Raw genomic sequence first — 23938 nt, 5'->3', positions numbered from 1 at the left:
TTCTTTTGTCCTAGACTTCCAGCTGCTCTGACCCTCAGGGTCTTTGGACTATCACAAAAGTCTGCCAAACAGACCAGTAAGTTATATCTGTATACAAAATGCTTTTCAACATGCTTCTAGAATCTAGATTGGTTTTTTTTCCTGTAGTATAAACTGTCGATACCTTTTCTTACTTTCTATAAATCTGAATTTTCATGTTTGTAAGTCTCCATGATCACCAGAGGAAAGGTCAAATAAAGCTGTCATGCAGTCTAAATTTAAAACTGGCAGCTGTGAAACATGCCTCGAGTATCACTTCAGTGTTTCTCATTATACATCTATGGCTTGGTAATCTTTATCCTTAACATCCCTTGTGCTTGTCACAATGTCTACTGGGAAATCTGGGGTCTGTGCAGAAATGACTCCGGCTGTTCCTTCCAGGTCCCACGATCCTGGCAGGTTCTCAAGGCTTAGTGAGCTGATTGCTCCTTGGCTAAAGCTACCTTCCTCAGATCTGCTGGGGAGCACAAGGTGTAATGATGTCTCTGATGAAGAGCATACTGAAGAAGAAAGAGTTGCTGAAATAGACTGAAGAGGAGTCAAGGTAGTGTCTGAATGGGGAGAGGTGCATCTTAAAAACTGCAGATTGTCTTTCTGAATTACCTGATACTGAGAGGAGGAATTGTGAAGGCCTGGTGTATAATAAAGTTCACCATCCATAGACTTTTGCAAGTTGGGTTCAGTTCTTTGGGGACTGCTGCCTACAGATGACAGATCAGTATTCCAAATGTCACATAACGTGTTGCTGCGGCAAGGTTGTGCTTTGGTGCAAATAAAGTTCCCAGCTTGCAAGTGTGTGCAAGGTTGATGTGTAGTCCAAGCCATTCGAGACTGAAGACTTTCCAGGGTAGGACTTCGAGATATGCTGTGCACAGCACAGAACCCTGGAGTCTTCTGGGATGTGAGCAGGTTCTCCAGAAGGTGCATCACACTCTTCATATTCTTACTTAATTGTGAGACTTCTTGAGTTAAAGTTGTGACCTGTTATGGCAGGGCAAAATATCACAGTATTTATTTGTGCAGTCATGTCAGAAATACACACATACATAGCTTCTTTTCCCGCTAATAATATCAGCTTTGACCTGTGGCACAGGGTTTTTAAAGAAATATACCAATATATGACATTGGTAGCTTCTTGATCAATCGTTAAACATTGTAATACATAAAACTTTTTTATTAACCAATTTTATACTGATGAATGAAATTAAAAAAAAAGATCTTGTGAAATCTTGTTCAGAAATACACATGTGAAATATATTGCTGTCTTCATAGTAAAATAAAAGAAACCCATACCCAAAGTTATCAGATGCAAGATGAAGTTGCATGAAATCTGGCAGTCTACTAGTAAAAAAACCTGGAAGCTCTAAAACCCACTTGTTATCTCTAAACATTTAAACAATATAAAAGCATGTAAAACAGTTTCCATGTAGTTATATTTATGCTTGAAAGGTATTACATATAACATAGAGAATAATGCATAGCATAGATCGCTGTGTGTGCAAAAGGAAGAATCCTATTTTCTATTAGACTACTTTTTTGTTTAATGGTGAAACCACTGATAGCATCCAATTAATTACATGAATTATATAAAGTCTCTAATCTCCCTAACAGTGCTGGTTTGGGTCAGGTCAGATTGGCAAATTCTGAATTTTTGTTTTAAAGTAAATTGGTATATAATATCAATAGAAATATTCATAAGGATATTATAAGGATATTTTGGGAAATGAAAAGCCTAACTCAAACACAGAAGTGACCAACTCACCATTTCAAATGAGTTTGTCATTCCTTTTTCTTTAAGGAAAGTTTGCAGGAAGTTGAAATAAATTATTTTTAATAGAGAGAAATTAACCTATCAAGAGGCAGAAATTAACTTTGTCCCCATGGCAGCTGATCAATCTATTTCAGGTCATTACTGTTAAAATAGAGTTTCTCTTACTGAGGCTATTGAAAATACTCTGTTCAAAAAAAGACATGACAGCACAGTTCTTCAGAAGGATAAACCACCCACCAAAAAGAAAAAAAGGCTTATTCAGAAGGCTTTTTTTTTTTTTTTGACCTGAAGAACATCACCAGTTAGGTGCCCTACTGTGATTAATTTTCATGTAATCAGAAACAGAAATACAATTTTCATTTTCTTGATAGGATAGTTCCAAAGAAATCTGCTGAAAAGACTGTGTTATACAGGCACAATAAATATAAAGAAATTCCAAGTTAGAAAGAAAGTAAGAAGCTCTAATCTGGCTCCAATAGATCTGTTCATTTCTGCCTGAGCGAAGAGTTCAAACCCACCATGTTGTTTGAATAGTTTTGTGATGATCACACTACCCCTGGAGGGAAAAATTCTTAATTGGAGGAGACTCATGAGTGTCACATGACAGGATCTCTCTGTGTCTCTCCCTCCACCTCTGCTTTGTTACCTACTTAAGTCATACTAGGTAGAAAATAACCATGAGATCTCCTCCTGCCAGCTGAGATAAAGCTCTGAATGCTAGGTAGCTCATCTAAACTTCAGTTAGTGTGAGGGATTAAAATATGTTAAGAAAGTGACTTCTGAACAGGTTTCCTGTGGGGTTAGAACAGCAAGAGAAGGTTCTTGGTACCGTCAGCCTGTAAGGAAACACACTGTGAGATTTCTGGACACATCAACCACACAGGATTCTCTGTGCTCCACTGGGAACTGGGAGATGTCATTATAAAACCTCCAACAGCTTCTTTGGGAAGAAAGGGGGAAGAGGAACAATCAAACCCAGGGTTACATAGATTCAGTGGTCATCACTATTTTTGAGGATCTTCACTGCCCCCTACTCCTATCAGATAAAGCAACTGTTTTCTGTACCTAATTTCCCTACTTGCATCTATTTACTGGGATTTCTGCAGATAGGTACTATGTTATGAGTATGCACCTTACTATGGATGTTGTGTGAAAATATCTGTAACTTTAAAATCGTAGAATCACAGAATGGTTTGGGTTGGAAGGGACCTTAAAGATCATCTTGATAACCTGCCAGGGACAGGAACACCTTCTACTAGACCAGGTTGCTCAAAGCCCCATCCAACCTGGCCTTGAACAATTGCAGGGATGAGGCATCCACAAAGATACCTTGTTTGGTTTGGTTCATGTTTTTCTGTTCCACTGATGATTACTTAAAGGCTTTAAAAAAGTTTAATTATTCTTTAACATGTTTCTCTTGCCAATTCATTGAGACAATACAGCAAAAATCAATCCCAGCATGAGCACTTGTGCAAGTCTTGAACTTCTGCTAATTACAACTTGCTCTAGTGCCCAGACACTACTTTTGATGTATCAGATAGCTCTTACAGTGCTGTCTTCTCATAAGCTTGCTCTCGCAAAGTCATAAACCTGATAAACCTGCCTTTGATATAGACTTTAATAATTTCCAGTAGTATGATAGTTTAAAATCCAAAGTATTTATGCCAAACTCTTAGAAATTGACCACCATTTAGTGACATCTACTTGAATGAATACTGCTTGACACATAGGCAAAGCAAATGTGTAATTTCCTAGGTAATTTAAAAACTTCTCTGGATTTTACAAGCTGTTAATCTTACCTCCAATATCTGTAGTACTATTCATTACCATCTATCTCTATATTACTATACTTACATACTTACACAGTATACTATTACTGTTACTAATAATGCTATACTGTTTATGCAATCCTTTTTATACCCTGCAGTGATTCCTGAGCAGCTGCAAATAAGCATGTTTAACAGGGAACAATCTGATCAATAATGTTAACAATTTCACAGTGCTCCAGAAAGTGTGAAAGAACAGAGATTAAAAGCAAAAGAAATTTCAAGTCTATGAAACAGAAATTGAAAGCAGCACAGTTTCCTTCTGAGTGAAAGGACTAATTCTTTGCATGCTGTTAAAGCTATTTTCTTTTCAGTAGTTCAGTGATTATTGCTAGGCAATACAGCTAGTTGTACAAATGGTTCCCGCTGTGCTAGGCAGACAGCTTTAAAATGATCTGTGAGATATCAGCTATACTTGAAATGCTGCCTTAACAGTTTCTAGAACTTGAAGAAGTTGGTGCAGTGTTTCCTAGTATAGAAACTGGGATTTATACAGATATAGCTTTAATTAGCAAAAGGTGCTCCTCAGGCTGGTACCTTTTTAGAGACTCTGTTATAAAGTAAGAATATCTCTCATAACAGAGGTTAAAAAGTATATATTTTTTTAACATATGGACTTTAATAATAACTAACTCTTTCTGATGCCCTGACCTATATAAGTTTTAGTAATTGTATTTTACATTTTCAAATTACTTAGTTTCACTAGAAAGGGTATTTATTTTATTACCAGTGTTAAACAGTTGTGCAGTTTGTTCACTGGACTTAAGTAGGAATGGAGGTGATTGTATTTAAACCTTTCCATAAAAGCGATGAGAAGCTCTATGTATGTAAGATGGTGAGACCCCATCTGGAGTAGCATGTTCAGCTCTGGGGCCCCCAAAGTGAGAAGGTTGTGGACCTGTTGGAGTGAGTCCAGAGGAGACCATAAAGATGATCCAAGGGCTGGAGCACCTCTGCTATGAAGACAGGCTGAGAGAGCTAGGCTTGTTCAGCCTGGAGATGAGAAAGCTGCAGGGGGCTCTAAGAGCCGCCTTTCAGTACCTAATAAAGGGGCATACAAGAAGGCTGGAGAGGAACTTTTAAAAAGGGTGGGTAGTGATAGGACAAGGAAGAACAACTTTAAACTGAAAAAGAGCAGATAGAGATTAGATAAAAGGAAGAAATTCTTTACTGTGGGGGTGGTAAAGCACTGACGCAGGTTGCCAAAGGAAGCTGTGGCTGCCCCACCCCTGGCAGTGTTCAAGGCCAGGCTGGAAGGGACTTTGAGCAACCTGTTCTAGTGAAAGGTGTCCCTGCTGATGGCAGGGAGCTTGGAACTAGATGATCTTTAAGGTCTCTTCCAACCCAAACCATTCTGTGATTTTATGATTATTGCTTTTTTTAAGTCGTATTGGCTAAAAAGATGTTGTTTTTCCCTTATATACTCCAGAACTTAGTTATTTTTTTTTAATGTTAAAATTTCTGCAAGAAATTTGAGGCAGTAGAATGCCTACCTCTCATCACTGTTCCTGGATAAATCTGGAATAATTTTTTTTTTTTTTTTTTCTGATCAGACACCTGACACATTGGTATTTTTTTCTCTCTGTTGTTTACTCCCTTTTGCAAATCAAACATCACCCAGACATCTTCCTACCACGATTTTTTCTGAACAGCTAAAGAAGTGAGGAAAATTTTCTTCTTGAAAATGGAAATTGCATTTTGGCAACTCAGGGAAACTGCCTGGCTTGCACTGAATATGGCAAGCTTCTTTCTTGCCTTGCTTGATGTTTCATTGTTTCTTCTATTCTAGTGCTTCATAAAGTCAGGGAGACTTTTAGCTAGAATAAATTGTCTTACAAGGCTCAGATTAACTAGATACTGATATTCTGTTTCCCAGTAAGTGCATTGTTGAATGAATGAAATGAGAACTGAGCTGAGACAGACTTTTCACTGATCACGTATCAGTACCTCTGTGGCCATTGGTATTATGGTGACAGACATTTCTGATTTAATGGCACTTTAGGAATAAAGCTAGTTGCAGTAGAAAAAAAAAAAAAGAATCCAATGCAGCTAATCTGAGTTCAGATTAAATATATAGGATTTGTGCAGTGATATGATGATTCAGTTTCAGTGAAATAAATGTAGAAATCTGGAAGGCTGTGAAATTGGCTTTATCTTGCAGGAGAAGAAGCAAATTTACTGATTTCTCTACTGACTTGCTAGCCACCTCTTGGGTAGTTCCAGGGCAACCAATCTATCTGGGTAAATTAGGACACTAAGATTATTGCTACTGCTATTAAACAAGTAAGGTCAGAACAGAAAAGTATAAAACACTATACATTTTGAATGTATTCAAACTAGGTGATCTTTAAGGTCCCTTCCAACCCAAACTATTCTATAATTCTATGGTCAATAGTTTGCTGTCATTCCTGCACATTTCAAGCCATTCTTTTTTGCAGCCTATCCCGATCTGTTTTTATTTAGTGTTTTTTTTTGATAGCTAAATGGAATTCATGTTCACTTTTAAATATCAGTAATATGAAATCCTATAAAGATAAATGTTAAGCATTACATCTCAAAAGAAAATGTCAGAGGCATGAATATAAGCACAATATTCTGCCTATGCAGAGTCTTATAGAAAAATGTTTGTGGAATGTTGCTGAATCACTTAAGCTGGTACTGCTTGAAATTACGTACTTTGTCAGTGACTTAAAAACTCTAACCAAAGACAATCCAAAATAAAATGCATTGAAAAGTTATAGAACATGTGATGGGCAAAGACAGAACGAATTTTGTTTGTTGAGATTTGCTGGAACAGTATGCATTTCCAGTGTAAATTGGTTTATAGAAGGAAAATAGCAATCAGCTTTTCTTATATCGACTAAGCATAAGAGAAGAAGCTGTGAATTTGCATACCAACACTTAGGTATTGGAAAAATAGAGATTTTCAAGTACAGTGAAGGGTCTGAAATGCTTGTTAGAGAGTTAACTGAATAATAGTCATCATTTATTTAAATCTGAAGTCAGCTTTTGGTGCCCATTTTTACAGTGCACAGCCTCCTCTCTTGATTAATTTCTTTGTCTGAGGTGCCTTTCCACCAAGGAAAAGTGCAAGAGAGACAGCACACCATATAGGACCTATAGCATGTATGTGCTGTATGTTCTGCTTAAAAAATAAACCTAAGCTTTAGAACATCAGCCATTTTTGTTACCTTCATCTGTCAATAGGCATTAAGCTTACATTAAAAGGAAGAAAAAAAAATCACCCAAACCTGGACTACTGCACAATCCTAAATTAAAAGAGCAGAGAGAAACAGAGACAAAACAATAACTGAGTAAGAGCTCTTTGTAAATATGAATGTTAATGCTAAAAGGAAAATATATTTTTACAAATCTCAGTAAACAAAAATGTACTTATGTGGTATTTATGATTTAGAAAGGTTTTATTTCTTAACACAAATAATGCTAAGTTTTATGTCTTTTATGCTAAATTTACATTGCTAAAACCCAAAATGGACAGATTAGTTGTAATTAGTTTTCATCATCAATAAATGGTGCTAGTTCACTTTTTGCCACATTTTTCTTGATTGAAGAATATTTTGCAAAGTGAATTAGTGGGATATCCTTGCTGCAAAATAATTTCTCTCATGTGAGAATATAGTTGAACTTGTTACAAATAACATGTTTTTAATCACTGTAAGTCAGGAGAATTCTTTATATGACTTCTCAAGTTCCAAACTGAACTTCAACAGTACATTCTCTATGCAAAACTGAAGGCCTGATTAACTTAACTACCAAACTTTCTTCATTTGCACTTGATTACAAAATGACTGTTTCCATCGTGTGCGTGCATTTTTAGTATCAAGGAATATGTTTTGCCTAAAAAAGAAAAAAAAAAAGCTTTTTTCCTGACCTGAGAGGAGAATGAGATTGATTTTTGGCAGCTGGATGTGAAATATATTTTAAAATAATCTATTTATAAAATTTCTTTAGGTTATTTGGAAAATAAATTTATTTATTTAGGATAGCTCCTTTTGTTCTATGAAAGTGAAATATCCCTGTAAGTGCATTTTCTGTGTTCTAAATAAGTGCCAAACGCTTAGAATATTTTAAGTACTTGCATAAAAAACCCCTGAAATTAAAAATAGCTGAATTTCCACTAAGTGCTCCAACATGCTGCCACATAGAAGGAAGTTTTCTGGTAGAAAACATGACCCTATTCATATTTCCTTATGTTTGTTTGTTTTTCAGTTGAATGGGAGAAATGTGAGTACTCTGTTCATTCTACTGTTTTAGTACTGTAATTGTGCAGTCTACTGATGTGGCAAAGTATGAGATCAGCCCACAAATTCTGAGGCTGAAGGAGGCTGCACTGGAGCTGGTTTTGCATAGAAGCAAAACAGGGGAAACAGAAATCTGAGTTCACCTGCATGCATTGGGCAAGATGTCCTCTATAACTGAGTGTGAAATCATGTACATGTATGTTTGAAGGGCCTGCCACATACTGAACATACTAAACTATGATGAAAGTCATGCCTTTTTTATTCAGTGGTTATTTAGACTAAGTGGAACGGGAAAAATAGGGTAGGAGATCAAATAGTTGTATTTCACTCCACCTTGCAATAGTGAACTGCAGGGAAATTTCCTTTTATCAGCTTGTATCTCATTCCAGCTCAAAATGAGAAGTGAGGTGAGGTGAGGTATTGAAGATGCTGGGTAAATGACTGAGCAGCCAAACCATGGAGCTATAAAATAATAATCTGCGATGTGTTCAAGTTTCTCTCACATTGCCTAATTGAATGGCAGTGCTGACATGGGAGAGCCTGCCCGCCTTAGAGGAATTCTGCCCATCCATTAGTCCTAAAGTTAGTACATAATGAACTCTGAGAAGTGAAATCAAGGCTCGGTCTTCTGTTATGCCTGTTCTTAGTTAAATGAACTTTCCTTTGGATTATGTAGTGAGTGCCATATGTCTAAAATACTGCCAGGAGCTCCTCTGGATATCTAAGCTGGGTGTAGCTTGTTTTGTAGATTTACCTCTAGGGTAACTCTTTGATTTGCTTTGGTTTTCTTTTGCTTTGCTAACAACAGACTGGACTGAATGTCTGAATAGGAAGATGTATGTCTTTGTTCTCCCAATGAACAGCTGAAATGCTTTTAAGCTAACTAGTGAACTGTTGTAATACAATTGCTTTTTGTGAAAGCAGTTATTTTGGCATTTGTTGATTGACTTCTGACCTCCACTGGAAAATGTAGTAATGTTTGCTGCTGTTGGCTACTTGTGACCTGTTTTTTTGAATTTTCTTTTTCAGGAGAAGGATGAGGAGTTTGTTTCTAACTCTGCCAGTATTTTAACTACTGCTAGCAGTCTGATGCAGCATCAGGCATTACCTTCCATTGATGGACATCACTGAGTGATGGAATGATGAAAGGGCTGGGTCTACAAGTGTTCAGTACTTAATGTAACAACAAAAGACCTAAAAACAGCTATTGTATTCAAGCAGGACGACTCATAGGCTCATTTGGGTAAGTACCGAGTCAGTACTGTCCATTCAGAAACTCCAGATGAGGCATGTTTGAATACTTGTAGAATATGCAATTAAGCAGGCTTACAGTTATGCAGTTTTTTCAATGTAAATTTTGATCCATTGGAGGACTTGGAGGATAACCGTCTGTCTCTGGGATTTGAGCCCAGAACATTCCCTATGAAATCTATGCCAGTTTACAATTGCTTCTAATGCTTTTTTTAATGTCCAGTCCAATATTTGTCCATATTGTATGCCCATGCATTGTCACATTGAATTAAAAATTCTCACATATTTAAATGTTTCTATGTTTAAGACTTTTTCTTGGTCAGAATGCAGAATGATGTTTGCTTTGCCAGTGGACTTCTTAGACAGAAGACAAAATATGAGCTTGGAAAGTAGAGAATACTCCTTCCAAGTACTGTAGGGCACCAAACCCAATCTTTGATTTAAACATATCTACACTAGTGTAGATGTAGTGTATGTAATATACTCTATACAGCATGGAATAAATTAAGAGATACTGCAAAGTCAAGTATAAATGTTCCCTTAGGTTCCTAGACTAATTCTGATGTGTTTTCCAGAGCGTAGGGTTTTCTATAATTATTCCTTTAGCCTCATGTAGGTCTATAATGTTCTATAACTTCTATGAGGTTCTGCAATCAGAAAAAGGTATCTTTCTCTGCTGTGATTAAACAGTAAATATAGCTGTTTTCAGAATCCTTTGACACCATTGTGCTAGTTGTATCTTAGAATCATAGAATAGTTAGGGTTGGAAGGGACCTTAAGATCATCTAGTTCCAACCCCCCTGCCATGAGCAGGGACACTACACACTAAACTATGTTGCCCAAGGCTCTGTCCAGCCTGGCCTTGAACACCTCCAGGGTTGGAGCATTCACAGCTTCCTTGGGCAACCTATTCCAGTGCATCACCAGCCTGACTGTAAAGAACTTCTTCCTTACATCTAACCTAAACTTCCCCTGTTTAAGTTTGAAGCCATTACCCCTCGTCCTACCACTAGAGTCCCTAATGAAGAGTCCCTCCCCAGCATCCTTGTAGGCCCAATCTTCTCGTTGCCTTACTGTTACTGTAGTTTTATCGCTAACCGGGTTAGATGTAAATCAGTTCAGGTGTTGCCAAAAGATGTCTAAACCTACCAAAACCTTGTTTGGCTTCCAGTTTTAGTACTTAGCACTCTGTGCTGGTGCAGACCCCAGTCAGTTAGACAGTGTGAAAACAAATTATGTCTCACACACCAAGCTAGTGGTACTCTAAATCTCCAGAGGTTATCTTCCTCTTACAGGACTCCTGATACCTGCTCAACAGACAAACTATAGATGAACCTGCTTCTGTCACACTGCTAAGCAAAGATAGGGATCTGCTAGTGATGACTTCTTTTTGTCTGAAAGCCTAATGGTTGACTTTCAAAATCAAGAATTTGTGGTTCAAATCTGTCTCTATCCCAGGAGAGACTGAAGAAGCGTTGAGAGGTAAGCACTTCTTATTTCAAGTAAAGTCTCACAGGTAGAGTACTATGTGAAAAAATGGACTGATCCTCCTCCCGAATTTTACAATAAAAGAGTGAACCATATTCGGAACAGTGAAAAGTTTGTCTCTGGATTTTGGATTAGGTTTCCCTGTGTGGAAACTTTAATGTTTTACTGCATGTAGTCATATTTCCCTTTTTTATGCTAGTTTGAGCAAGAAAATTGCATAACATTTTATTTTGATAGAGTTACCAGAGAAAGAAAAAATTGTGCATGAAGGGAAATGACCTTCATTATGTTTGGTTTGGGTTTTGTTTAATATACTACACTGCTCCAAGAACAATTTATTGCTTTTCACTAGAAATGCAATGACAAGCCCAGAACTATTGAAGTTGAAATGTTTGGTTAGTCCACAAAGTGCCTGCCTTAACACATCTGCCACCATGATGTATTTTCCTTTTGTGGATAGCCACATAATACATTTTCATATTTTAAAAATCCCTGTTCTTTCAAAGTCAAAAGGGATGTTTCAGTATGATTTGTCTGTTTTAAAAGTATTAAATGGAAAATACAATTTTCTATCTTAATAGTGTTGTCAGTGAACATCTTGGAGATATTTTTGAGTTCTTTGACCAAGCCTTATAAAAACTGTAGTCATGATACTTTTGTCTGAAAAATACAGTTTGACATGTAAATGAGGTGATGCATTCATAAAGACTAACTATCCATGTAATTCTTAGGTTACAACATTTAAGTTATCTGACCAACTTAACCTGAATGAGGTTTATAAGTCTAATAATTTATATATGGAAATAAAATATAACTAGATTAAACGTACACAATACAGAATGAAAAATGAAAGAAAACTTGACATTTCTGGTAACCAAAGAGATTAACAAAAAAGAAGTGAAACCACGTGGTTTGATTTATTTAAATATTTCCTTATGCGGAATCATAAGAAATTGTCTTTAATCTCTTCATAATGAAAGACAGAGTATGCTGGGAATAGATTTTAGTCTTGCAGTACAGCCATGAAGCTAAAGTCTGATGGCTGAATATATGAAACAATTTAGCCCGAGAACATTAGTGTCAGATTGATAGTTGATTACAGGTTTCAAGTTATTAGAACGGAAGATTAAAAAGCACTACTGAACAATATTGGACCTGCATCCCTCAGATCATATTGCTTGATCTCCTGTTTCGTTCTAAATAGGCACAAGTAAAGTGAATTGAAATGTTTGGTATGAATTTGTACATGACTGGATTTGAATTTCTTTCAAGGAAATTCCCCAAAAGCATAGCATTCTGCAAGACAAGAAAAGCTGGAAGAAAGAACTTGGGGAAAGAATGACAGGAATGAGAGAAATAGAAGCACGTTCAGAAAAGGATAAATCCTAAGAAAATTAGATACACTAACTATGCTAGCTGTGCTTTGTTTTTATCGGTAGCACATGGCACAAACTTTTCCTATAGCTATCATGTATAAAGTTAAACTGTGGAAGAGTTAAAAGCCCCAAACTGCCCTACATGAAGGAACCCTATTGAGTTTTGCAAACTCATTTATCACACATTTATCATGTTCCCAAGTTTTCTCCAGCATTCCTCAACTCATTGTTAGTATCTTCCAATGTTCACAAAAGCTCATTACCTCATTATTAAGCTTGCTGATCTGCTGTTTGGTCTCTTCTGCTTTGATAACAAGCACAGCAGCACCAATTTCGGCCTCTGAAAATAATTCAAATGCACATAAATGAGAGAAGTATAAAAATCTGGGAATAGCAATGCTATTCTTGCATGTATCCAATGCTTTAAATTTAAACCTAGTTTGTACTTTGAATGAAAGTAAAATCTGGTGTTTAATGTTTAGTGTATAATATGTAAGAAAAGTGCGACAATAAAGTTCATACTCCTCTCTTCAGTCTGAACATGAAAGAACTGAAAATGATAACCCTGATGCCAACCATGCAACATATCAACTGTTTCTGAAAAGCATAGATAAAATTAATCTTGTATTACTATTCTTCTGTTTGGCTTTAAGAGGAAAAAAAAATGTCCTAATAGTCTCCATGCAAAAGGTATTTAATTTATGTAAGGACTGTTTGCTCATAAAAGAGGGGATGTTGGAAACAGTCTGAGCTGCACTAGCTGTGTCACTTCAGCATTCGTCCACTGGTTTTCCCCTCTGCCTCATTCTTTCAATCTCTCTCCCTGCCCCCCATGTTGACCTGCTCTATTTCTCTGTGTTACTATTTTGTCAAGTTTTTCAGAGTGTAGGCCATTTAAGGGTCCCTAAAACCTCTTCCATTCATGGTTTTTTAAATTTATTTCTAAAATCTGAGTACTTCCACACTAATCCACGTCTGTAAATCTCTTTAACAAAAATTGAGAGCCAAATTTTCATATGTCTCTTTAAGGATTTTAATTTATTTATTTATTTATTTAAAATTTGGTATTAGAATGTTTTTATATCAAACTTTCCCCTTGTGCTTAGTACCTTTCATGCCCGAAGGTCTGGGAGCATGAGGCTACTGCCTGATCCCACAATACTGCTGGTAAAATACAATGCATAAAAACACAGTACTCTTTGCAAACTATTTTATCATGACTGTCTGTTACCAGGAAAAGAACAAACAGCCTTTGGGACCCTGTTATATTTTTCTATAGTACCAATTGTGGTACTGAAATGGTATTGAAAGTACAGATATATGTTAAATCCATTTATGCCACTTCTGAGAATCAAAGAAAAAAAAGGGAGCAAAAAGCGGTTATAGAAATTGTTTTCCCTGAAGAGTGATTTTCCCAGGCAAAACTCACCTCCAATTGTAGGAGATAACCTGGATTCCTGCCTGAGCTGATCAGAGCTGAAGTCGAAGGTTTGGTTTTCCTCATTATGGTTTCCATCTTCAATACCATCAACAATTCTGTTAAGAAAAATCGGAGTGATGGAGCAGTTTCATAAACATCAAATTTATAACTAAGTTGTCAAAATTACTCCTAAAGGGCATATTTTTAAGCAATGGCAAATTTTGCACAACTTTTAGAGAGAAGTAAAAACTATTGTACTGGTATAACCTCTTGTGAGTCACTAAAGACTGTTTGAGGAAGGAAGGCAAACATAACTGAAGTTTCAAAATTTTCATGACTTTTGCAGTATGTTCTGGGTCTTATAACAAAACCTGTATTGTTTTTGCTTTTCGTATCAAAGTAATCTGTTGCTATTCTTTCTTCTACACAAGCTAAAGATGCTTCAGTCTGCTCTTGTGAAATTTAAATCTCCCTGCACATAGCAGTCAGGCTTTTATTTTCAGCTAACTTAGGCAGAGTCTAAGCCTGAACATAATACACTTACGAAAGAGCCTCTGTAAATCTCAGTCAAGAGTGTTGTCATGCAAATATCTATTCTGAAATTTAGGTAAAACTAACTTGCTCAGGCAGAGCAATGTTATTTGCAAATTGGGCATAGGAAGATATGTAGACCAGACTGCAATGTCCCAGTCACATTAGTATTGGTATTGCATCTAACCTACAAGGAAAGATATTTGTGTCAGTTATTTCTACTCATGCACTGCAGCTGACCTCCCAGTTACAGTGTCAAGAAATCCCAAATTTAAAAAAAGAAGCATTTTATACAATAATCAATCAAGTGCTGCATACAAAGACTAGAAAACTGGTATCAGATGAAGGAGTCAACACACATTATTAAAAATATGTAACTCTGAACATTTTTTGTTCTCATTGGTAATAAATTGTGCTATAGAGATAACTGTTTTAGAGTCAATAAAAATGGCTCAGAAAACTGCCAATTGACAGACATAGAGCATCAATTTCTTGTTTTGTCCAAGCACAAAATTCAAAATTTGTTTTACAGAAGGCAGATAGAAGGACTAAAGCAGGCAGTTCTTGGCCTCTTATTCAGTGGTGATAACTTTGTGATAATGGAAATTAGACTTTCCATCCAGTAAGGGTGTTCTCAAGCAAACCTCTTGACTGGAAAAGTTTGGAGAAAGGAAGAACAGGCAGCACAGAGATGTCAGTGATGTACTGGGCTTGAAAGACCCATGTAACTTACAGTTCTATGCACATACCATATATTCTTGTCCTTCTTTGCTCTTTGTGTGGATTTAGGGCTTTGTGTCATGTCTGAGTATTCATAATGCCAGCTGGATGTTACTAAACTTCAGTCTAATCTTAACCAGCCTCTGGGAGGAGATGAGACTCAAATATAATTCTTGAGCTGCTCTGGCTTATACTGTTATCTGCAGCTGAAAACCTGAATGATCACATTGTTTGAAATTTGCTATAAAACCTATTTAATGTCATCTGGCCTCACTGCTTCAAAAAGCAAATTTTAAACACTGATATCCCTTTTTTAGAGATTTCTAATTATATAAAATGCTAACATTTTAACTGCCTTTAAAGCATACAGGGGAAAATCTACTCAAACATGACAGAATTTATAGATGCTATAATCTTTAAAGTGTTTAAAGATTCAGACTAAAAATACATCATATTAGAAAAAATAGCTAGTTCTGGACAGCCAAAATACAGGATCCTGTGTGAGAAGTATGTAATAGGCAAGATGCTTATACAAGAAAGTGGCTGTGGAGTGACATAATCTAGTGTGTTGAAAACATGAGGGAACAAAAGTAACTGGTAAGTCTCAGCCCTTTCTGAATTAGCTATTGTACAGCCCTGAATTTTCACCTGAAGAAAGACAGCTCCAATCCTACAAGCCAAAAAGTCAGAAAGAGTTAACACCTGACCTCTGCTATCCAGTCAATCAGGGCTACAGTGCACTTGCTCATGTGGGTCTGAGGAGAATCAAATACATCGATGCTTCCTCCTGAGACTGCTTTTATCACATATACTTTCTTCCTTTTGATGCTTTTCTACTTCATAGGTATACTCAAAAACTGGTTGGGCACTGCACCCTGAAAATTAGGACACTGATTTCCATTCTTTGCACCAAGAACTATTAAAATATTTTACCTAGTATCTGTTCTTATTATCTTCACTGTGGTGTAGAAGAACGAACCTGAAGAGCAGTGAAGAATTCGAGTTGGTTTACTCTAGGGAACACCCACAGTAGAGCAACTTTCTTAAGCCAACAAAGTATATTCTCTTGACAAAGCATGGTTATACAACTCAAAACTGCACTGACTGTACATTTCAACCAGAGTCTTGCCTTTCCCTTGCACTGCTGTCTAACAGCAAACAAAAGCAATAGTCTTAATTAAGGTCTTCTTTTATTTTCGTTTTAATTCTTACTAAGAAACATTGAAGGCTCTTTTTAAAGTGGTTTTAGCTTATCAGTTTAAATGTTCTAATAATAATATAAACTCATTCCAGGAAATAATGTGAAAGTGTTTTGGCTGGAAAACAGAAGTCTGAAAAACACATATGTCTTGGGCCAATTTTCACCCTATTAACAGGATTACTCTGCAATTAGAAAATCAGGAGATAATGGTATTCATAACAGTACTTGTTTCACATTTACTCTTGCAGCCCTGGGTGCCAGTGTCTCACTGCGTATGTTCAGAACAATAATAAGCAAGATTCCAGCAGAAAATGTGACAGGTAGCTTTTCCCTGAATTACCACTTGTTACACAAATGATAATGACCTTTACTCATAGCTGACTTGAACCAAATTCTATGAGATGTATGAAAAAAATGACAAAATACCCACTATGCATTTCAATTTTTCTGGTGTAGAAGCTGGTTTTCCACACATTATTTTCCCCTGTATTGACAAAAATAAAATTAATCTATACACTGATCTTACTTGAAATGTAACAGTACTGATCAAATATATGATAAGAGGAAAGATTTCTATAAAGGCTTCCATGTCCTACTTGTGATTGCATCCTTAGGGACAGGTGCCTTGACAGACCTAAACAAATATTGGTCAAGCTGTGGCTGTTTCATGTTTGCAATGGCAAGTTGTTGAAACTACCACTCAGCCTCCAGTGAGGTTTTTGAACATGTAAAATACTAAAAATTATAGAAACCAAAACTTGAAGATCAACTACTGCAGCTTTTAGAAATAAGATACATAAATCACCTTATAAGTAACATGCAAGTAAAATCTTAAAATATTTAAAATCAGACACTAATAATTCTACAATAACCTATTATGTAACTCTTGTTTACGTTAAAAGTCACAGCAAAAAGGTTTTCTTAACTCCGTATTTACTCTCTACATCACCTGCATTATCAGCTTTCCTTTCTCTAATATAAAAAACTTTTTTTTTTCTCTAAAATTGCATTTTCTATTATAGTCCTATAGTAATTTTTGTATTTGCACAACTATGCTGTATAAACATTTACTTGCTTTCTAAATTGCTCTCTTTCTGATGGACTCAGAAGGTTTCACATTGCTATTGTGGGAATGCATATCATTATAGATAGACAAAATGGTACCATAAAGTAATAGTAATTTTTGTTATTGCTTAATACTTTCCCTTTGTATTGGTAGAAATACTTTATTTCATAATAAAGTCCTAAAGTCATAATGTTCTGCACAGTGTGTAATAGTTCCTACGATAAGAGGACTTTTCCCTCTCTGTGGGATGAACAAAAGCATGAACGACTAAAGAAAAAGAAACATTTTATAGTCTCACAATCATGCTATTTGTAATAGGAGTTACGTGAGAGAGAATAATGATTCGTAACTATTACCTTGGGCTCAGGTCAGGTGGACCATTGCTGGTCAGTGCTGAAAGATGTAACTTAAGGTTTTTGTCCTTCCTTCTGGAGTAGTAATGGAGCTCCGTTTCATGTTTGGTTCTTGTGGGGTTTGAACTGCAAGCGCGGATGGGTGAATGAAAGGGCACTGTTCCTGACGCCAACTGCTTCAAGTTTTTCCCTAGGTGGCTTTTATTGCTTCCAGCCTTCTTCTGCTGGGAGAAATTTGTGCTTCTTGTATGGATTGGTGAAAGAGTGCTGCTCTCTTCTTCTCCCTCTTCATCCTCATCTTCGTCTTCCACAATTGAAGGGAGTCTCTTCTTTATATTTCCATTTCCCTTGAGCTCTGTCTAAAATAACAGATTTTTACATGTTACTGTAAAATTCAGAGTCTGATGTTTCAGAAACAAAATTTCTTCTAGTATTCATCCTGGAACAAACTCAGGTCTAGCACAGCTTTCATTTCTCATTAGAGATATCTCTTTTGGAACTCTTCCTACTTTTCCTCCTCAACTATGGCTAAATGTGTATATGTGAGAAAAATACAAACAAATTAAAAAAGTTCAGTAGCAACATGATTACTGAACTCTCTGCAATATGTTTTTTTACCAGAAAAGATTACATGACCAGTTCTTACAAGCCATGTGCCATATAAACACTTGAGTAGATTAATCTTGCTTTACTGAGGCGTTATTTCTTTTGAATGTTATACTGTCAGACTTCCAGTGGACCAAGGGAAAGAACTGAGGCTGGTAATTCATATAATTCCACATTTACATATGGAACATATTTATATCTACAAATAGCATTTATACGAGTTCAGCTCAAGCCCTTGAGCTGAATGTCCTCTGTTTCCTTCTTAGTTGTTGTAACTGAGACCAGTGCTGGGATAGGAGGCAGGTTTTTAAGTTTATATAAAGTCCCATTAATGCACCAGTGGTGTGGCATTGTCAATTTCAGAACTGAGTCATCATATCTGTTTTTAGAAAAAATGCATTTTGAATGCTTGATGTTGGAACCAAGGCAATTTAGAGGCACATGAACTTGGGTTCTCTATGTACTAATTAAAGGACAGTCTAAGAGAGCAATATATTGGTTGTTATTGTTTCATGGTAAAAAAATACACTGGCCATGAGTGCTGAGATAAGCCAACATGAAGCTCATGTCAGGTTCAGGCCATAACTCAAAAATAGTTCCATTCATTCCCATGGTATAACTCGGTATTTATTGGTAGTAGGTGATCGGACAAAGGCAGAATCAGGTTCCAGGTCAAATTAACAAAGTCCACACTTCTGAGTGAAAAGTACAGCCAAATGCAACTTCATGGTTTCAGAAAGGGTTGATATTCTTTTTTTTCCCCAGGCTGCTCCTCTTAATCAAGCTTGATTAAGGCACTGTTAACTTTGGATAGAAAACCTCAGATGAACTTGTTTAGTCAAATTTCCTATATTCAGGCCAAGTAAGATTGGCTGGGTGGAAGTGGAAATGCGTATTTGGGGCATTTATCCAAACATTCTTAGCACCTATTAGTAATCGTCTAAATGTTTTGCAGCATAGGTTTAATTTTGCTGTGTGCTACAGCACACTTCCATTGAATTAATGCTTTTCTCTTAGTATATGTTGACAGATCTAGTGAACTAGGTCCTTTCAATCTGAGATATATGAAAAGGTAAAAACATGAAACAGTGGCAAAAGACCCATCTATGTAAAATATAACAGCCTTGTCAACCAGAATAGTCATCTGAAGGCTGTCATGATCAAATTGTACAGGACGTGTCAGTGATGCAGCCTATACTCACAGAGAATGAATGTTACCCTTATTCAGAACTTCGGCTTGGGTAATCATGTATTTAAAATGCACGTGCTATAGTAGGATATCCAAATCCAGCACCTGGTAGAAAAGATCATAAGCTCTTACTCATAAAATGGGCAGTGGCAGAACTAGCTGTGGGATGCTATTTAAAAATCTCATTCTTAAACCATGGAAGTAATTCGGAGTTTTTCCAGCTTTGCTCTGGCCATAACAGGGTACATGTTTCAAAGTCAAGCTTGGCATATTTAAAATGTGTCTAACATACCTGAGATAATGTAGACTTGTTTGATAATTTTGATATTACCTGAAAGAAACAAAACAAAACAGTAGCAAACATGTGCATCTGCACACTATTGGCTTCTAAGAGCATACAGACACCTAAACATAAACAATTTATGTTGATACAAGAAAAGAATCTCATGCTAAAACAGCTGTACTAAAGGAAATGGTGACATAGCACCGAACTAATGACACTCCTTGGAAACAGATGCTGTGAGAAGGGGAAAAAAAACCCACCCAAAACCCCGCCATGGAAGTTTTATTTTAATTTAAAAAGTTCACTCAAAAATAACATTTTACTTTAATAAAAAGTTGGGTCGAGGCTCCAAACCTGTGAGCGTATGTGGATGGGTGAATGTGTGTCTGGTGAGTTTCAGTGCTGGTTTAATGGAATCCCACTCAGGAACAATGCTCTGCTTTGTCCCTACCTTCCTGTAGCTTTAACTCCTGCGCCAGCCTAGTCCTTACAGGTAGATGATCTAAGTAACTGTAGCATCTTTGGTGAATTTTCAAAGGCAGATGGGACTGAAGAAAGTAGGACCAGTATAATGCTGAGGGAGATACTGTGACTAACAGCTATTTGAGGCCATGACATTTCCCTTTTTGGATTAAACAGAAAGCAAAACAAAAAAGAAGGAAGAAGAAAAAAAAACATGCAAATTTAGTGTGTAGCTACTTCTAATAAAATCCACAGGAACTGCTGAATAATATCTGTTATTAACATTCTGTTGTTTATTTGAATGTCCACACCTTGACCACAAGCAAGTCCCTGAGATCCTACATGCTGTATCTTAGTCTGCCGGGTAGAGTTTTCAGAAATGGTTTCCAGCTTTTCTAAACCCACATGCTAAGATAAAAAGAAGTGCTTAACACCCATCAACTTTAAAGTCGCAACATTAGTTTATTTTTTATCTAAACTCAGGTAAAAGAACATCAGCCTTTCTTTCTTTTTTTCTTCACCAGCCTTTCAGGTTAATCTGAAAACTCTTCTGTAGTTGCTCATAAAAGTGAGGGTACTACTAGTAGTATAATATACAAATACTCAAAGTTTAAGTTTGTGTAAACAAACAGATAATCCTACTCCACAACAGCCAAGCCAGTAGCAGGTGTATCAATAAATTTAGCAATAGTACTCTAACAGCTGCTAAACAGAACAAGTGCAATAATTAGGCTATGTAAATAAAATAACTGCTGTGTTCTTCCTGAGTTAGATAAAGTGGATGATACTAGCAGAGGATGAGATCTCAGGTCCCAAAATCTCCCAATTTGCGCTGTAACCTATGCCATTTGAGGAAACAACATCTCATTTCAAGATTCAGGAGAACAGGAAACTGAAAATGTACTAAAATATTAACGTCAGAAATAGGAAGTGCTAATGGTCCTCTTTGCACATATGTTTAAGAAGTTTTATTTACAATAGTGCCTGGAATTTTGAGGCATCTGTTTGCTTGGCTTCTAAGCACAGGTGCAGTATGAATGTTAAATAGCAGCCTTAATTAAACCTCCAAACCAATCCCAAACATTAGCAGCTTCACAAAAAAGATTTTACAAAGTACAAATTTGATTTTTGAAGGCTTTATGTCATTTGTAGTAAAGTCATCCTCACTTTTTTTTTCCCTCCTAAGCACATGTGTTAATGCCAATTGTACATCTTGAAAAGAGAGACAGAGAAATCATATGGGTATCTCCTAGGTGTCTTGGTGGCATTTCACTACAGCCCTGCCATCCCTACAGCCCTGCCAGGGTCTTTCACCTGTGGCAGGCTTTCAGCTCTGTGACCAGTTGGTAGCACTGTCAGCTGGCTGCAGGACCTCTCCACTGCCCATCAGTACAGCAGCCACAGACACCCATGGGTGAGGATCTACCTCTCTGCTCTCACTTTTACACTTGGTTGCTGCATAAGGGAGAACTTGGCTGCAGAGGAAATGGGGTTACTGACAGCATTTTGTTGCCTTATGACCTTACCAAGAGAAAGATAAGGCTGGTTGCTTTTTGCAGGGGAGGGAAGGAGTGTCCTTGGGAGGAAGGGTAGCAGAAAACAACAGGTATGAATAGGGAACATACAAAAACTACTCATCAGACTTCCTTTACCCCAAAATGGTCCCTTAAAACCACTGGGGGACAATTTCAGCCTGAATAAACTGTTTATTTTTTGATAAACTGTGGACATATAAACTGTCTTTTCCATAACACAGTACCCAAAGTAAAAATGCAATTGCTTCTTTAGTAATACACTGCAGCCATATTTACTGCTTGTAACTTTGAACACCATATCTTACACACATAAAATAGGGTCTGGGACTTTATGGCTTGGTAGTCAAAAGCTGGTAAAGAGAAACTAATCTGTCATCAGAGAGAATTCTCAACTTTTGCTTTTAAACCTCCTCCAGCAAATTGCCTCTCTCTCCCTGCAAAAATACCATTCTTAAAGAGAAAAGGAAAGATACACAAGAACATGGAAAAAGCAAGTCAAAGGGAAGTAAATTTAAAGACCTCACCTCACCATGCACATAGCTTTATCTCTGTAAAAATGTAGTATCGGAGTAAATAATTATGAGGTTGCTGTCCTAGTTTCTGATCTGCTAAAACCTTTAATTCAGAGCAACACACTGGTGTAGGCTTCTATAAAGTGTTGGGCTTTTTTCTTATGCAAAAAGAAAGAGGATGCAAATTGGCTCTCATGCTAGTCTTTTGAAAATAAGTACAACTCTTAAAGGATAAGGGCTGCTGAAAGAAAAACAGAGGTATTTCTGTTTTGGGAAAAAAAACCCCGAAAGACTGGTGTTAGAATAAGGTACATGAAATATTGTCAAAGTCTAATAAAATTTTTAATTTCAGCCCTGGTGTCTCTTCCAAGAATTGTGGCAAAACCAGGTAATTGGTGTACAAAAATTCAAGATTAATTCCAGTGATAAAACCCTAAAAAGAGAAATATAAAAAGATGCAGATATATTTTAAGGTTGATATATTGAATGTCCAGGTAAGTAAAATTACTGGCCTGATTCTTGTTGCCTTCATGGGAAGTAGGAGCAAAAATAGAAACATAATTTCAGTGCTTTGCTGGTAAATCTTGGGTCCTAAAATATATGAATAATTCTTTTTATCTGAGGAGTCAAAAGAATAAAATACACTCTCAGGAAAGGATTTGAAATCAAGCTAGAATATGAATGTTCTTAGTCAGCAGAAAAAAAAAATCAACATGTAGGAGCATTGGCAGTGTGAGGGGGAAAAAAAAAGCACACATGCCATATGTTCTATTCTTTGCAAATTTACTGTATAGTAATGGAAAAGGTACAAATACGTAACAAGGGATTACTGTACTGCCGAAAAGCTTAATGCCTCACATGTTCAGGCCTCAGTTTTCCATAATCAGGAATTTTTCAATGAAATATTGCAAATCCTTTAAATCATAAAGGACTAAATCACAAAGAGTTTCTAAGCCTAGATATAATTGTTTTATATCTACACATTTACATTTATATCTACAATTTGCCACCCTTTTTTTTTCCTCCTTTTTTTTCCTTCCCTAAGACTTTATAGTTTGCTGGCTTGTTCCTATATTTTCTCAGGTTTATTCTTATCTCTTTTTTCCCTGCTTAGTGAACAGCTAGAGAAAATGTATTTTGTGGAAGCAGATGCTTTCAGCAGTCTCTAATCCTACCTATGGTATAGAATATATTGAATTAGCAACAAAAGTTGAACAGCAGATTTGTCACCAGTACTTCATCCCAGGTGACCAATAACTGTGAATTGCCATGAGCTCTACAATGTTCTTTTGAGCCATTATCCTACATCATTCCTATCTTTTAAACAAATTATCATAGCCTGTGAAGTTAGGACAAGTGTTCAATAACTGGCTGGTTGTGGTTAGCTTTGGATAAGATTTTTGCAGATGAATGCTTTCTTGGATTAAAATTTCTCACGAGGTTTTATATTTAATATTAAGTAAATAAAAAAAAATTAGTATTTTTCATATTTTTCTTTATAACCTAGGTGTTAATATCACTGCATTCATTAGCAAAAATTTTTATCATATACTTTGATTGTTTCATTAACAACACATGATCTACTGGATTTCATAATAAAAAAAATACAGAAACAAAACCTAATCTCTCTGTTACTTGCTCCAAATCAAGAACCAAATAAATGATAAATGTGGATGGTATAAATTTGTCACTTTTACTTCTGTATTCTCATGTCTCTCTCTCCCACCCCAAAACAAGCAAAGAAAATAGGGTCCCAGTCTGCTCTGAACATGCATTTTTTCATAGCAGATTTGTGCCAGTAAGAATTAAAAAAACCCCCAGACAACTAAGGAAAAGACTGTCAATAAGGTCAAAAGAAGACAAAAGGAGGAATTGTTAAAATAGACAATAGACCTGGCACTGACTGTACGTTTCTCTGGCAGGTTGCAGATTACTGCAGACAAAAGATACAGTAGAGAAAACTTTTCAATATTCCTACAATTTGATTACAGTCATATAAAGATTTACATAATATTAATGGCAATTATAATGAATGCTAACGGCTTTC

General features: G+C 36.4%; 1 protein-coding gene across 1 annotated transcript in view; it reads right to left on the bottom strand.

The window, feature by feature from the left end:
• Positions 1 to 309: 309 nt before the first annotated feature.
• KCNH8 (potassium voltage-gated channel, subfamily H (eag-related), member 8) overlaps positions 310 to 23938 on the bottom strand; it is a gene marked incomplete at its 5' end in the record, with an annotated part of 40280 nt that continues 16651 nt past the window's right edge. The window contains 5 exons of the mRNA XM_010019532.1: positions 310 to 1020; positions 12277 to 12353; positions 13443 to 13549; positions 17308 to 17663; positions 19392 to 19430. Coding sequence (XP_010017834.1) covers positions 310 to 1020; positions 12277 to 12353; positions 13443 to 13549; positions 17308 to 17663; positions 19392 to 19430 — 1290 coding nt within the window. The remainder of the gene's footprint in view (positions 1021 to 12276; positions 12354 to 13442; positions 13550 to 17307; positions 17664 to 19391; positions 19431 to 23938) is intronic.

This window comes from Nestor notabilis, unplaced genomic scaffold, assembly GCF_000696875.1.
Source record: "Nestor notabilis isolate BGI_N333 unplaced genomic scaffold, ASM69687v1 scaffold13758, whole genome shotgun sequence".
NCBI classification, from domain to species: domain Eukaryota; kingdom Metazoa; phylum Chordata; class Aves; order Psittaciformes; family Psittacidae; genus Nestor; species Nestor notabilis.
Note: the sequence above shows the minus strand (reverse complement) of the source record. Positions and strands in the feature narration are given on the sequence as shown.